Here is a 17,046-nt window from a genome sequence, read left to right on the forward strand (position 1 = left end):
CTCATCACGTTGAGCCACCATGTTGGACGTACTGAAGTACTGAGTTAGATTCTCAGATTCTGTTCATGTCAGTTCAGCCTTAGTTTCTATTTTTGGCGAGTTTACGAAAGTTGGAAACAGCTTTGAAACTGACCCAGAACTTCTGGTGATTGGATCAAATCACCAACTTTACCGAAATTCAGCCCACATGATTTTTACCTCTGTCCTAAACGACAAACCCCCTGAAACCAGAGCAAATTTAAAATGTACAACAGTTTAGATGCTAACCAGTTTTTTCATATATGCTACCTGATGGTTTATTTATTCCATGTTTACTAACAATTAGACACATACCTTCTTCATTATGATTATATTTTACTAAGCTTACTTATGAAGTAAATGAATATTAACCATCTTAACTTGTAAGGTATTCACTGCAAGTCTGTCAGTTGTTGGCTAGTTTGGTTTTCTCCTCTGTTCTTACTGTGAAATCACTAAATAAATCCGATATTAACCCACATAGTGCTGAGCTTTAAACATTTTTCCCTCCAGCCTCGTGTGGGTTTCAACAGAAATGAGCCGCTGACAAAAACTTGGCGATAAATCCGCGCTTACCTATGATAGACGCAAACAAACGCTAACTAGCTAGCTAGCTAGCTAGCAAAGACATGTTAACAGCTGGGCAGCAGGAGCCTCAAATGTCTCAGGTCACAGAACAAACTGAAGACGTTTGTCTCCAAGTCACACGTCAGAAAATCCAGTGAGGAAAAAACAACATTTATGAGAATGTACAAGATTAAATACTCCTGCCACAACAAACTTTAAGGCAAACTTACATTTTATTAAATAAACTGAAAACATTTTAGGGCCTTAATTTTAGAAACAAATTTAAGAGTTTTAAAGGGTTAGGGGTTTATTTAGCTGGTTTGCTCCTTTTCATGTAAGACCACTCTGAGCACGAAGCTAACCGTGTTTAGCTAGTCGCTCACAAACCAGGAAGTTTCAAACGGCTCAAATGAAGAGGTTTGTCTAACACACATTAAGTTACCACCAAATTTAAGAGAAAAGAAGGTTAAGTGGTTATTTATATTGTATTTAAGCTTTTAATTTGACCAGGAAGATAATTTACCTAAATGAAATAAGTACTTATTATTCCTAAAAGCTCAATGAGTTACTGATCTGTGTAATTAAAAAGGTAAAGGTATTAAAATCTGGGATTTTTTTTGTTAAATCTGTGTTTTGCTCTCAGACCAGTCAGGTGTGTAAGAGACTTTCCAAATCATAACATTTTGTTCCATTACTGTCAGAAGACATAATGAATGAAGACAATAATAAGTTGCCATGAAAATGTTTGAAACGTTATTGCACTTTAAAAGTGTTGTTGTGTTTATTCTTCCTTTCAGTCGGTGGTCACTGTCCTGTTTTCTGCTCACGGTTCCAACATTTCTCACATTTTAACAGTGAAGTTTTACACTTTTTCAGACATAAAAACAAAACAAATGAACTAAAGCAGACAGTTTCAGTTCACTATTTTTATTTATTACTGTTATTAAAAATATCTCATGATGGTATTCTACATTTTACAGTACAATGTAGACTAAAATATAACAAAAATGTTTTAAAATGTCCTAAACACCAGACTGCTCTGAGAAAACGAAAAAACAAAATCCTCCAATTTCAACCTTTATTCTAATTACACAGATCAATAAGTTATTTAGGAATAATAATCATTACACTGAAACAATCCAAACAAAGAAGAACAAATTAAGTCCAGGAAGTTACAAGGAAAAAGTTCTCAAGTTTTCTGGCATTTAGTAAATTTAGATGTTTCTAACTAACCTGAAACAAGAAGCGATTAGTCCGACTGTTTGTCTTTTTATAGTTTGAAAATATCTGGTTTCAACTGTAACAACAGAGATCAGTCGATTTTGGGAGAATCCATCATTAGATTGCACTTTATTACAAAACTGCACTTTGAACATTAAGCACCTTATAAACTGAAATTGAAGCATTTTGAAGGACTTGAAGCCCCTGAATGAACCGTGTCTGCGTCGACTCATGGAAGTGCAGATTAAAAGCTGGTGTGAAACGCGTGAGCGTTCAGACGTTGGGTGATAAATGGACTGAAACGTGAGGAAGCGCCGGTGTGGTCGCTGAACTCAAAGCTGCTCTGTGGATGGATGGAGCTGCAGTCCCACGCTGTAGATGACATCAGTCTCTCCCCCTGGAGACTCCTCCCATTGAAGCTATTGTTTATCGCTGCTGCTGATGCAGCTGTTTATCCCTGTGTGTGTGTGTGTGTGTGTGTGTGTGTGTGTGTGTGTGTGTGGGTGGGGATAGGAGTGAGATCAGTGGTGAGCAGCGAACAGTCCCCAGCACCATGTGGAAATCCACAAAGACGACTTCCTCTGAAACTAATTAATCGACGCCACAAGCCCATTACACTCGGTTAAAACAATTAGCATCTGCACGTAGCGTGGGGGAAGCATCGTCTTCTCGGGCGAGAAAGGGGGCGTCACGCTGGGATATAAATGCCTGCGCTCCCTGTTTGAGTCAGTGGAGCTGAGCGCCGCAGCAGACAGATGTGCGGACAGGAGCGGAGACGCGGTGCGTCGCCCTGAAAAGGAGCAGGAAGCAGAAGTTTTTCTGCTCCTCAAGCCCACTCCACTGTCTGCAGCCGGATAATAGCCAGCTCCTCCTAACCCCTATTAGCGGCTCAGTCAAACGATCCATCCATTCCCATTGAGCGCCGACCACATGGAAGGCCCATTTCTTCCCTGTTGTGCTGAAATGAAGGCGACGCGGACCGCTTGACAGGGTAATTACTTTTAATGAAATAATACGGCCATTGTAGACAGCAATTAAAAGTCGCACTCGCTCCACTCATTAGAGGAACTTACAGTTTACTTTCATTCCTCTGTTTTCTAATGATCCGAAGGCAGGCCTGTTAAATCGAAAGGCTGGAGCGCGGTAACCCCCGGGGACGGGCCCTGAGGTTCTGCTGGCCGCACAACAGAGCGGACCGGGGAGGAGGCGCGAGGCAGCAGGAAGTTTTTCCAGGGTGAAGACATCAAAACGGCGTCGGAAATAAACAAACTCTGATCAGAAACGCTGAGAAATTATCAGAGATCAAGCATTTCTACAAACGTCTCGTTTCATTGATACGAATCCAGACGCATTAAAGCAGCGGCGATGAGTTCTCGCCAACAACCTTCAACAACTGTTTGCTCAGCTAACAAATGCAAATTGACCACCATTTCCCCACAAAAGTAACATTTCCATATCGCCCTAATGGTTTTTCTCTCTCCAGCCTTCCTCCTCCTGAATTCGCAGCCAGCCAAGCTTTCTGACTCCGTCTCTGCTCTTCTGTCTTTCTTTTCTCTCCGCAGCAATTTGGAAAGATTTTAGATGTGGAGATTATCTTTAATGAGCGAGGATCCAAGGTAAGTGAACTAGAACGCCAGCTGCTTCATTACCATGTACTTCTTCTGTTTCCTAATGACGGCATTAGTGTGGTGTGTACATTGGCGGAGAGTAGCCGTCTCTAAGCCCGGTCCTGGAGAGCCGGATGCAGCCGGCCCCTCGCTCTCCGGCTCCCTCCCTCCCTCTTGTTTTGTTGTCTGGTGCAGCTCTCTCACTAGTTGTGAATCATTAGTCCTGTCAATCAATTTATCATTGAGCTGTTTCACATTTCGCCTAATCCACCAGCAGATGGAGAGGAACCTGCTCCAAACCTGACCACTCATTCAGACGGCTTCATGTTATTCAGATATTCGCTTTGTGAGGAAACGTAGGACTTTAAAACATCCAGCTGACGAGAAGATGCATGAGAACCAGATGAGATTTTAGAAGAACTGAAAACGGTTTCCCAGGTTTGAGCAAAGACCTGAAACCTTCATGACCTGGTCGTAATGTTTTGCTTAGTCTGGGGTGGGGTTGGTGGGCCATTTGTGGCCCCTGTCTACAGTTCAAGAATGAATTTGACAGGTGTTACAAGTGAAATAAACTGAAACTGGTCCTTTTTAATCTGGATTATTTAATTAATTACTAAAAACAAACTCATTTATCTTGCTGAAAACTTATTTTTCAGTGTACCAAGACATTTTGCATTACAAACTAGATCAAAAATACTTGCTAATATTTTGTGTTTTTGCAGTGTATTTTTTAAAGTACATTTTATTCAACTCAAATCTGCTTTTAATTGCTGTATTAACATTTGACTAAATATAACAAGTGTTTTCAAGTGACTGTTGACCTTTATTGATCATGTTTTTATTGCTACAAATAGAGAAAATTATTTTTCAGTTTTCATCAAGAACCCAAAACTATCAGCTTTCTGTTTGGCTTTCAATTAACATTAAATTAAAATAGTTCATGCTTAGTTAATTATTGAGTTTGGGGGGGAAAAATCAACATTTTAGGTGGTTTTAGATTTTAAAAAAGAGATTTTTGTTCTTGTAACAATGGCGGGTGAAGTTGAGGCGACACTCACACAGCATCTCTCGATGCTCACTTCTGATCCGATATTTTTTGCGCGGCCGTTCATGCTACTGATTAAATGCGACTGCAGTCGGACTTCTGTGAACGGCGGCCCGCATGCGCAGAAGAAGAACGTAGACGTCCCGCCGCGGCGCTCCGTTTACGGCGGTGATAATGGCCGCCGTCGGCTAAGATCGGATAAAGTCAGAACCGACAGAATCATCACCAAATCAGAACAAGACTAAAAAAATGAATAAAGTCCAGCCAACAGCAGCAGCCTGACGTCTGTACACAGGTCAGTTTGGATGTGGAGTCAGACAAATCCGTCCTCAGCCGTCGTTTACGTCCAGATTTACGGCGTCTGGCTTCTTCTGCAGCAGAACCATGATGCACATCTCACATCGATGACATGAAATTTGGATTTGGATCAATAAGATATGATTGAATATCCCATATGGGCGCAAATCTGATTTTTCTCAGGTGAAAAAATTGAAGTGGACTGGCTGCTATGGCTGCTATGAGAAAGTGTGATGTAGGTTGCAATAAAACCCAAATGGATTTGGATCTCCTGATGAGCTTTAGCATTTTGCTAACGGTAGAAAGTTGCTTCAGTTGTCGTGTGGATGAAAAATGTAATTCCCTCTGGGATTAATAAAGTTTTCTTTGATTGAACTGGATTGAAACTGGTGTGACCTGAACCCTGTAGAGAATCTATAAGCTGTTGTCATAGCAACCTGGACTTCCTGAGCAGCTGAGGCTGATCTCCGTGCTACCCCGCATTGATGCAGTAATTTATGCAAAAGGAGCCCAGACCAAGAACCGATGCTGTTCAGTAGGGACACATTTCTGGATTAAAATCATTCTTTTTAAATCAGTTTGATTTAATATTCCAATTTTCTGTTAGCTACAAACATCCACAAATACATTCTTAAATCTGCATAATTAGATTTAGTGACTCAAATTAACTTTTTAATGATATTTTAATTTATTTAGATGCGCCTGAATAAACGGGGGCGTCCAGCTTCAAGCAATCGTTACACAACCAAATAAATATAATTTATCAATATTGAACATATCTAGGCTGTTCCTCACAAATAGGACATCATGTGTCCATATGTTGAATAAATTAATCTAAAGGAGCCACATGAAGGATGAAGTTGGCCTTATTTTGCATTTCTTCTGGTTATAAATAAAAAAAAATCCAATAATAAGACCAAAACTAACAATGTGCGACTACCTTTCTCAGCACTTTCTGGCTTCCCCTCTTTATGCGGCGCTCGGCCCCGCGCTCGCTGGTTCCCACCCCGGTTGTTAGTCTTCATAAAAAGGTCACAAATATGCAGATTTATTTAAATAAGAAGCAGCTCAGCATTTTTCCCCAAACATGGAGCTGCTGTAGTTTCAAGTAAACAAAGCTCCAACCGGGAGGCGAAGTGTCGGGCAATGCGTCCATCACGCACTTTAAAACTCATCCATAATAAGCGGCCGGTGACCGAACTTAACCCCGACACGGATCGCATCAATCCCAAACACTGGCTGAGCAGGAGAGGTGGGAAAAATGGCCGCTGCAGCGAGGCGTTGCTGCGGGCGGCATCAGTCAGGACAGGTGAGGCCTGCGGCGGCGTGAGCGGCTCATCCAGCTGTTCCTTTAATAGAGTGTAGAAGAAGCTCCACGGCTCTCCATTCATAACGCCGACAGCTGAGTCACCAATACTATTGATTCCCATTCATAGCTGGGGGTTACTGGGGGCTACTGGGAGCTACTGGGAGTTACTGGGGGCTACTGGGAGCTACTGGGGGCTACTGGGAGCTACTGGGGGCTACTGGGAGCTACTGGGGGCTACTGGGGGCTACTGGGAGCTACTGGGGGCTACTGGGAGCTACTGGGAGTTACTGGGGGCTACTGGGAGTTACTGGGGGCTACTGGGAGCTACTGGGAGTTACTGGGAGCTACTGGGAGTTACTGGGGCTACTGGGAGCTACTGGGAGCTACTGGGGGCTACTGGGAGCTACTGGGAGCTACTGGGAGCTACTGGTACTGGGAGCTACTGGGGACTACTGGAGGCTACTGGGAGCTACTGGGAGTTACTGGGGGCTACTGGCCTGGCGTTGGGGCGCGTGGAGAGTCCAGGAAGCAGCCGCCGCCCCAACGCCGCTGCCGCGCTCAGCCTCTTCTGCCAGACAAGATGGAGCACCGGATAAACCTGCCTCCTCCGCCGTAACAAGCATTTATTGTTTGTGCCCCACAAAGCCATTACCCATGATGCCTCTCTCCCTCGCGCGCTCTCTGTGCTATATAATGAACCTATCAGGCCATTAATAAATAATCTATTTCCTATGAAGCTTTGGCAATTTGCATTCAATATGTTTGTCTCCTTTGAAAAATGGCGCCTCCACTCTCTCCTCTTGTAAGCTAATTATTTGGCGTGATAAAAAAACGGAGTCGGGTGAGTGTCCAAAGGATTAATTCTGCCCTCAATTCTTTTTTTTCCCCTGAATTTATTTCTTTATCTGCGTTCCCCCCGCGGACAGGTCCCGTGTTATTTATGCCAGGAGTAGCAGCCGGGATCCTGGATGTGCGCGGCGGATCGCGGCGCTCGCCGTCTCTCACATGCGTTACATCCTCCAGCAATTATCAGGCAGCAGCGGCCGGCCATGCTCCCTGCACACCGCCATGCGTATATATAGAAACTACAGGAATGGGACTTGTTTGGCCAGAATGTCTTAATGGCTCAGGTCCAGGATCCCAGTCCACATAACTCAGCGAAGTGACAAACCCCCCCAGGGGACGGGGGGGAGGGCAGGGAGGCTGGGTATATTTTAGTCAATATCGTTTCTTTGGTCTTTATTCCTACTTTCTGTTAAGATGTTGAGCCTTTAAGATCAGGTTTCACACTGCAAAAACACAAAAGTATTTTTGGTCTAGTTTCTGGTGCAAGTGTCTTAATAAACTTTAAATATGAAAAAAAACTAACATAAAAATAACTTTTCAGTTTGTTTTAACTCAACAGATCCTTAATATTGATTTAAAAAGTGTTACTTAAGCAGGTTTTCTCTCTAAGACGACATTTTACTGTAAGTAAGTGAAATAATCTGCCTTTTTAAATCAATGTCAAGTCATTATTCACTTAAAACAAACAACTATATCTCCCAGAAAAATGTGTCTTATTTGAAGTGTAATGAGATATTTGCACTAGAAATTTTAACAAAAATAATTGGTAAGATTTTATGTTCTTGTGGTGAGAAATCCTCTTTTGCTCCGTCAAACGAAGGGTAACACAGAAAAAACATAAAACCAAGTGTTTTTGTTTAGTTTCTTGTTAAAATATGAGTTTACTTGAAATAAGACTGAACCAACTTTAAAGTAACTTTTTCAGCTTGTTCTAAGTCAGTTTGGTTTCATACAAGTACTGGTTCCTCTGGCTTTTTCATCAATGCTAAGGAATTATTATTGTTCAAATGTTACTTGTAAGTTAGTTTTGACTTATTTCAAGTGCACTCAGATATTCGCACACAAAGAAAAAAACCCTAAATCAAACTACTTGGTGAGCTTTTGCGTTTTTGCAGTGCATGAAGGAAAATCCTCGTCTCTTTTTCTCCTGGGCCTCAAACTAAGGGGAAAACTGCAAAACTACTATATCTTACCAGACTTAAATGGATTTTTATTTAAATTCTTGTGAAAATAACTTTGTAGACTCGATATAAGACAAAACTAACTCACAAGTAACTTTTTAGTAAGATATAAGAGCTTGTTTTGAGCCAATAATTTCTTAAAATTGATAAAAGAAGTTTAGTTTGGCAGATATTCCCATTTATAACAAGACATTTTCTTTACAATCTGCCAGTGGAACGTGCACCTTTTAATCAAAATTAAGGAATTGTTGGCTCTATCTTGCTGGAAAGTTACTTGTCAGTTAGTTTAGTCTCATTTTAAAAGTACCAAGTTGTTGGCGCTGGAAACTAAACCTACTTGGTGAAATAGTGTTTTTGCTGTGATGCAATAGGAGCGAGTTGTGCTGATAATTAAAGCGCCAACATGGCAGCCAGCCGTGTTCTGCATGCGCTGGCTCCTGACTCGCCCGTGCCACGGCAGCTGTGGCGTTTAATTGGGTAAAGCGGGCAGGTCTGCTGGCGTTGCCGTGTGAGGTCGTGTCACCGTTCTCGGATCTCTGTTTGCTGTTTCCTGACGCCTCACTAACTGCCTCTAATTAATCTGGCTGCTTACAACTCGACTCCGCCGCCGCCGCTCACCTTCTCCTGTCTTCTTACCTCTCTCCCTTCTCTTCTCCCTTTGTGTGTCCTTTCTTCCTCCACCTGTGGCGACCGCGCCGCTCTCAGGGCTTTGGGTTTGTAACTTTTGAAACAAGCACAGACGCCGATCGTGCGCGAGAGAAACTAAACGGTACAATCGTAGAGGGACGCAAAATCGAGGTGCTTCCACTTTTTCCCACATTTTCTCCTTTCCTGCCTGCTGTGTGCTCAGTTTACCAACTAATCCAAGCATTAGCATGTGGCTGCTCTGTGTGTGTGTGTGTGTGTGTGTGGATGTGGTTGCATGCATGCATAATGGTGCGTGTAATTTGTTCTCAGTAGAACGTGGGATCCATACATGTCCAGCTGGACGAGCCGCTGTCCATCACCACCTGACAGCAGAATGAATGCATGCCATCATCAGATCTGAACCTGCATTTCATGTTGCCTGCTTTAATTCTGCTTTTGTTTACAAAGTGGCTCCTGTCAGGTTGACGGGGGAAACTCAGAGCGCAGGCTGGAGTTCCTCCGTTTCTTTGGCATATATTTGGGTTTGCAACCAATTAGTGAAACTGGAAGATGCTCGTTTGTGCTCAGACATGTAGGCTAATGATGCATGTTCTCATCTTTTTTTCTTTAAAGCAGCAGAAATATTTCTGATGGAAAGAACAATTTGCTGTGTTTTCTTCTTCTGCTGCTTTTTTGTGCCACTGAAATGTTTCAGATCATCAAATTCATTTTAAAATAAAATAAAATAACTCAAAAAATGCACTTTAAATGGTAATTTCTTTAAATTAAGTTGTTTAAACCAACATGGCTCTGTGTGGAAAAGTAAACGCTCACTTGATTAATAAATAAAAAACCACGTTTTCAGAAAAGCCAGACCTGATTACTGCTTGCAAGGGATAAATGAGCCTCAGATGTAAAGACATTAAAGGTTTATGAAGTCAAATAAAACACTGCATTTTCTCAAAGATCAACACAATGGAAGCAGTAATTAGACCAAAACGGTTCAAAAATACATCTTGCATTCAAAACTGTTTTTTTCTACCCAGAATTCCTCAGGTGACAGTTTTACCTTCACCTGATTCAATTTCTGTAAATGGATCAATTAAATCTCCCATTAAGCAATCAGCTGAAAATGAAACCTGCAGCCGTTTGCTTTGCTGCTTCAGGATTTAGTTTGTTGCAATCGACAGAACCATGAATCCTGCTCTCCTTTGGAGTGGCCTAATCAAAGTCCAGACTTAAAAATCCTCCAGTGTGACTGAATTAAAACAATTCTCCAAAACAAAGTGACGTAAAAAAGCTCACTAAAACCAAGACTTCACATCTAAACATTTTAACTCTGGTTTCTGTCTGATAATCTGAAACAGAATTGATTCAAAAAGCACAAAAAGATTTTATTTTATTTTATTTTGAGAATGTCTTTCACTCCTTTGGTTTGCTGCTTGCTTGTGGCCGTCCTGAATGTTTGGTTGTGTTGTTGGCGTCTAATCCCAGAACGTTTTTCCTGCCCTGCCAGGTGAACAACGCAACCGCACGAGTGATGACGAACAAAAAGGTGGCCAACCCTTACACAAACGGTGAGCGTTTACTGCTTAGACTTTAAGATTCATCTACGTACATTTAAACTAGTTATGTTAAATAAAAACCTAACCTGACAGCATCATCCACTATTTGTTCCAGCAGAGCATCAATAATTAGTATTCATTTTAAAAAGTTCTGGTTCTACTGGGAGGATATTTCACTCATAACTTCAGAAAAATGTAAAATCATCTGCAAGCACTTTTTCATCAACATTAAGGAATTACTGATTTGCTGAAAAGTTCATTTTAAGTTAGTTTTGTCTTATTTGTACTTAGAAATTTAAATCAAAAACACGTGGTAAGGTTTGCATTTTTGCAAAACGACTTAAATCTCAAATCTCTACGTCAGTATCGAAAAATGTTTCAGGTGGGAATGTTTGTGTTTGTAGGCAAAGCATCCAAAAACTGTACTCAGGTGACGGTAGCAGTGTTTCAATAAACTTTTACTCAAGTAAAAAGTACTTGGTAAAACCTGAGTAACTGATCAAATTATCAGTTATTTAATATTTTAAAATTACATCATCAGATGGATAAAGCTGGTATTTCAGGTAGAAAATGATGATGAAATATCAAAATCTGGCTAAATAAAATGTTTAAAGTCAGTTTCTTTCAATAAAAAACTTAAAGCTGAAAGTGTCTGTCTGGTGAATTTTTGTTTGTTTTTCATTCAGCAGAAATTTTACTTCAAAATAAAATTACTCAAGTAAAAGTAAAAAGTAAATTTTCTATAAAAAAGCAGTAACTGAAGTAAACGTAGCGCTGGCAGCTGTGAAAGCTGCGCCATGCAGCCACAGCCGTAACGTCAGCCAGAACAAGAAATAACCAGTTTTTACTGTAATTTCTAAGCTGTGCTGTTGTGTGTGTGCAGGCTGGAAGCTGAACCCGGTAGTAGGAGCCGTGTACGGACCTGAACTGTATGCCGGTAAGACTGTTTGCTTATTTCCCCCAGTGCCTTTCCGCCGCTATCAGCCGCAGCCAATCCCGATCTGACCCCCTGAATTCCTACAATCGGGTTCATCCTGAAGCGACTGAACATGAAATTCCCCGTGAATCAAAGTGAATCTGAGCGCGGCGCCGATAAGCAGTGGATGATCCGAGCCGCTCCGAGTGGCTGAGGGAGCCTGAGCCATTGTTTGCGCAGTGTGCAACTGTAAAGCTGCAGGAAAAGAAGAGAGAAAAAATGATTTCAAGAGCAAGCGCCCCTGCAACTGTTATCAGATTGTGGAGGCTGCTGCTGTGGATGGATTTGCCAAGTGCGCCAGATTGACTTTTACAGAGCTAACCGAATAAGGGAGATTGAGTGAGAGATATTGTTGGCACCCACCCTGTCGAAGGCCGCTATTCCTTCTGGTCTCAGTAATGGAGGAGCGAGATGAGCTCAGTGGGGTTTTCCCTATCTCTCCCTGCCTCGACATGCCAGCTTTATTGCTGTATGTTATATGAACCCTTTGCATTTTAATGAGGGGGAAATGGTACTATTTCATTTGGAAGAAGTGCTGAGCACATCGCGCCACTTTAACGGCTTTCCTTTCTGCTCATTAGACTAAAATCTGTTCATTCCCCGGACAGCTTTACGGCGAACCTCTAAATAACTGTCCATGACAGAAAGCAGTCATCTATCATTTTTATTTCAGCCCCAACCCCTCACCCTGCCTCCCACTCACCTCCCCCCCCACACCGCACTCCTTTCGTTTCGACATCTTCCTCTGATAATTATTTGCACACACACACACAGACACGCTCCTTTTACGGCCTCACGCTCATTCATCTGGACGCGATCGGGAAGAATTTTCCCCAAACCGAAATGTGAGCGTCATATAAGCGAACGTTCAGGTTCCCGGCCTACATGCAGCTCCACCACCTGCCCCGCTTTCAGACTCTCAGACCAAAGCATCGCAGCATACAGAAATAGATAACCTATGTAGAACACAGACACTAATACATGTCTCCTCTTCCATGCACACTTCCTCTATTTTCCTCACACACACACACACACTTCCCAAATCATCTCATAAATCAGAGGGAGTGTGGTCCACCACTCCAGGCAGGGGAAGCAGGAGGGGCTGCGTGATTTATTGGCTGCTAATTTTTCAAGTCGTCTTGACATGGCGCTGGAGTTTGCCAAGCCTAAACGACAACATATGCTTGCCAGCTGGGAAGATGGGAAACATAAATAAGAGATGCATTTTTGAAACAAAATCTGTGAAAAACTGCTTCCTTTTCGTAAAAAAAACAAACAAGACTTGAGATCTTACGGTGTTTCCTCCTTCAGGAAAAAAACCCCAAAACAACAAAAAAACCGAATCATGTTGGAGAATTTTCCCAAAATCGTCTCAGTTATGGTTAATATAGTTTCGGTGGGAGTAAAATGGGATATAAAGGCGATTAATCACTGTTTATCAGTCCTCATTTCTGTGCAGGAGATCAGTGAAATTGGGAGCCATAAATCCTGGCTCGCTGACAGCACACTTCGTCTCCATTCGTCCTGGCGCTACAGGTTTATTGTCCTCAAAACCCATTCAGGAGAATGACGGATGAGAGCCTCACGCCGGCTCCCCGCTCTTAACCTCTTCCAGGGTAGATTGGCTCCTCCTCCCGGTGGGGGAGGGCGGCTGGCGGGGTCTGCGGCATCGGCCCCTGGCTCCACTTCCTCCTCCAACTGAGGGCTCCCAATTAAACGAAGAGAGCTGGCAATAAAAGTTAGCGCTGGCACAAATGATGGTGTGCAGTAGCTGGTAGGCAAACAATAACTGTGCTTACCTTTCTCCTGTTTTAATGTGCACTAATGTGATTTTAAACTACATAATTTATGCAGAATGGACTCAAACGGCCATGCAGGAACACATGGGTGTGGTGCAGCGTGAGCCGCTCCTCTGTTAATGGAGATGATTAATTAGACGAGCGTTACACGGTTTCATATTAGTTTTGATTTTACTGTTCATCAAAACAAACCAGATGCAGGTGTTGGAGTTGAGTTGAAACGGAAAAGGAACGATTAAAACGGCTAAGAGAAATCCTCGGAGGCGGATGTGCGTGTTGCACTGTTTAGCTCGTTGCCATGTAATTGGCAAACTTTTCTTCATTACTGGCGCTGGAGGCTTTGGGCGCCGCAGACAGCTGTCACTTAGAGGCGCCGTCGTATGGCCGCCCCCTCAGGCTACCACTCACACGCTCGTCTCTGCAGCTAATTCCAACAGAGACAGCAGATGAGTGGCTTTTCACTCACCAATTCATATCTTCACTTACTAAGGTGGAGTTTTCTTGAGGACTGGTGGAAATCCAGCAGCTGTGTAAATGACAGAAAAGAAAGGCTAATTGCCGTCTTAATATATGTAGACAGATCCTCTCATTGTTGGAGTGTACTTTAGGGGGATAATTAAGCTCCAGACTCTTGATTAGATTAAGCTGTTTTTGGTCCCCGGTGCGTGGATTAAACGCTGGTGCATCTGAGCAGGAAGTATTAAAGAGCTCAACCTTGTGGAAAATCAGATCTTTCTTTATGGGAGCCGGTTATGACCCCATCATCGGCACAGAGCGGGATTACCCCGGGTCCGACTGGCTCTGCAGGTATTGAGCTCCTCTCAGGTTGACACGGATGACATATGAGGTGCAGCGTGACCCCGCCGCCCTCCAGCACATAACTCATATTTTCCCCGGCGCCCCTCCTGGAAAAGGTGTTTGACTTTGGTGGCTGGAGCCGGCGTGTGCTCCCGCTCGCCGCGCCTGTTGTTGCTTTTCACGCGCCTACCAAGGTGTGACAGTGTCTTTGATTTATGGGTTATTATTGAAGCAGTGTAGCCTATCGCCAACTCATTATGAGTTTACATTCACATACATCACCGCATGCAGATTGCATACAAATTTTCAAAAAAGAAAGGAAGACGCATAATTTATTTTTCTTTGGAGGAAACACCTTAGAACGAGGGTGTATGTGCCCTTTAGCGACTGCATTTTCTGACGTCCACTGCTCCCAAAAAAAAGACTAATTTAAATGTCAAGGTCAGCGCTATAAATCACTTTTGGGGGAAAAGGGGCACCGGTTGGTGCCGCAGCAGTAAACAAAGTGGCCTGCATGCTAGTGGGTGGGTGCAACGCTGGGCGTCACCTGGCCAAATGAGATGCAAACTTTGAATGTGTGTCTGGACCCACTAATGGAGCATGATGTTAATGGTGGAAGACATTAAACCTGGCTCTGCGTGTTTTTAAAAGCACCACTAATCTGTCTCCTTGTCAGCTTTATGGAAGCAGCGGGGCCGGACTGCAGCGTTGTTCATTACGGTGCTCAGTGGTTGTAACCAGCTGCGGGGTTAACGCCACAAACACTGAGCGCGCGCCGACGCTTCCTTCTGATTGGATTCATGCTATTAACCGGCCAACGAGTTCGTACCCTCCGATCGGAGGCGCCCTGCCATGAATTCACTCAAAACTCGTCATGGAAACGAGGAAAGAAGAAAAACTGGGTTTCTGCAGGTTTCTACAACTCCAATTTAAGATTTTTAAAACCTTTTGGCTAATTTGTGCTGAACAAATACGTCCAGATTTATTTATGTTAACTAAAATGCTACTTTTTATTCTCTTAATGAATAACCGTCATAATTTAGTTCAAAGATAATTCAGGAGAAAATTGTATATTGGACTCACTTGACTGATAGCTATTTACACCGTCAATGCGCCCTCTAGTGGATCCTTATTATAATAATAATAATATAATAATCATCTTTTATCAGATTGACTGAAGGTTATCGGACCCATGTGTTCATGGGAAACAATCATTTATTGTTGTGCGCTGACACATAGATCAGTCCGGGGAAATGCAGTTAAATAGTTTTTGTCTTTACAAAAAGAAAAAAGAAATAAAACCACCGTCTGTGGAAGAATCTCGTTTAGCTCACGTGAAAATTAGCTGTGCTTCCGGTACAGACTGTTCAGCCACAACCAAAATGTAAGAAAAGTACCAAATAAAACTGCATATGTTATGTAGCAGTTTGCTACTTTTGCACAGAATAAATCAAACATCGTATGGATTAGCAACAGAACTGAGCCAATGGCAAACATCCAGCAAACAGCGACCGATTACAGATGCAACAAAGCCAGTTATCCAGGTACGACTTCACTGAATGTCGTGTAATAAAAGAAAGTTTTATACAAAGAAGATAAATTTAAAACAAAAAGTAAGCAAAAGAACAGTAAAGCATAAGTACACGTTCCAAGGAGCTTATTTTTTACATCCCCTCCCTTACGTCAGTTTTTATGTTAGCCTAGTTATAACTCTCTTATATTCCTATCTGTGACTGGAACAGCCATTCAGATGTGCATTGTGAGGAAGAATCAATCATTTTTAAGGTAGTATTAGCCTCAACTGCCCGAATCCCCAGAACTGAGGGGAAGTGTCTGCGTGCGACTCAAACGTTTGGCTGAACAAAAAGTCCTTGAAGAAAAATAAACTACATATGAGAGTAAATAGTCTTAAATTAGTGTATTTAAGGATAACTTACTTTTTAAGACATTTTAATTTTAGATACAGCTTGAATAAGTTGAGGCGAGGATGACGATGGGGTGTTTCCAGAGGGTGAAGGATAATGGTGCTGACTGTTTTTTGATGGACTCGGTGCAGGAGGTGTGTGAGGGAATTACAATTGCAGGAAGAGTGGAGCCCAAGTTAATCATGTCTGTAGATCAGTGTGTTTGTATGCACCTCTGCAGGCTGTAATCAGACAGACTCCGGACTGATTGAAGGTTAAACGGAGACCTGAAGTTCCCATTAGCTGTCCTCTAATCTTGCCTTGGCCATTTTCTCACATCTGCCTTCGCTTTTCACCCCGAGAGATCAGCTGATTGTCGGATCATCCAGTCAGGTTGTCCTGGAATCGCTCCTCTTCAATTTAAACCCATCGGGTCCAAACTGTGCGAGAGCCGTGGAGCGAAACTAGTGGTGCGGCATCCATTAGCCGCCCGGACGCCAAGGCTGGCGAAGAACGGCAAATGTGGATCCTTGCTGAGTGCGACACAAAGCAGCGAGCTGGGGAAGGGGAGATGCTCGATGAGGCGCACCTAGAAAAGATTAAATCTATTGTTTCCTTGTCTTCCACATAATGCATTCTGTCATAGAGAGAGCAGAGCCACACGTCTCCCTCTAATGTTTTCTGTCATAAGGTAAGCAATGCCAAGTGGAGGCTTTTCTCTGAAAGTCGTTTTCTCTCCGCAGTAACAGGGTTTCCCTACCCTGCCACAGGCGCTACGGTGGCCTACAGGGGTGCCCACTTGCGGGGACGGGGACGAGCCGTGTACAACACGTTCCGCACAGCTCCGCCTCCGCCACCCATCCCTGCTTACGGAGCGTGAGTCTCTACTCGCCACACCTCTGAACACATCCACCAGCACTCAACACAGTAACCTCCATTCACAAGTAGAAAGATTCACCGCAAGTGATCAAATTCAAAATGTTCAAATGTGACAATATAGGTCCATTAAACGCAGAGCAATGCATTTTAAAGGAGTAGCTTTATGTAATATTCATAATACACTCCATACATGGAGTTCTGCTTTGATTCTGTCATGCACGTTTGAGAAATCCTGTAATCTCCATGGCAACCATTCAGCTGTTAAAACGCCTGGATGTACCTAGCCCCGCCTTGAAGACGCAGCTCCTCCCCCACTCAGCTCCTTTAGACTAGCCAGCAGCAATTAGCAAACACCTGGTGGAGCTGCTGCTCAGAACAACGCTGGTGAAAACATTAAAGGGTTAACA

General features: G+C 42.9%; 2 protein-coding genes across 23 annotated transcripts in view; one reads left to right on the top strand and one right to left on the bottom strand.

The window, feature by feature from the left end:
• rbfox3a (RNA binding fox-1 homolog 3a) overlaps positions 1–17,046 on the top strand; it is a 553,564-nt gene that overhangs the window by 513,945 nt on the left and 22,573 nt on the right. For 15 of the 17 annotated variants that reach the window (XM_017306228.2, XM_081610324.1, XM_017306225.2 and 12 more), the window contains 5 exons: positions 3,369–3,422; positions 8,797–8,889; positions 10,235–10,295; positions 11,167–11,220; positions 16,504–16,636. In XM_017306228.2, the coding sequence (XP_017161717.1) occupies positions 3,369–3,422; positions 8,797–8,889; positions 10,235–10,295; positions 11,167–11,220; positions 16,504–16,636 (395 nt within the window). The remainder of the gene's footprint in view (positions 1–3,368; positions 3,423–8,796; positions 8,890–10,234; positions 10,296–11,166; positions 11,221–16,503; positions 16,637–17,046) is intronic. The other 2 variants (XM_017306231.2, XM_017306232.2) reach the window with 1 other exon arrangement.
• The window catches only part of LOC145552644 (uncharacterized), a 158,554-nt gene that overhangs the window by 46,737 nt on the left and 94,771 nt on the right, over positions 1–17,046 (bottom strand). Inside the window, exon 5 of one of the 6 annotated variants that reach the window (XR_014088776.1) lies at positions 16,335–16,349. The exons of the other annotated variants lie outside the window; for them this stretch is intronic. The gene's annotated coding sequence lies outside the window, so the exon portion shown is untranslated. Of the gene's footprint in view, positions 1–16,334; positions 16,350–17,046 lie in introns of those variants that run through there. 6 annotated transcript variants of the gene reach the window in all.

Source organism: Poecilia reticulata, chromosome 8 (genome assembly GCF_904066995.2).
Source record: "Poecilia reticulata chromosome 8, P_reticulata-male-v2, whole genome shotgun sequence".
Lineage (NCBI taxonomy): Eukaryota > Metazoa > Chordata > Actinopteri > Cyprinodontiformes > Poeciliidae > Poecilia > Poecilia reticulata.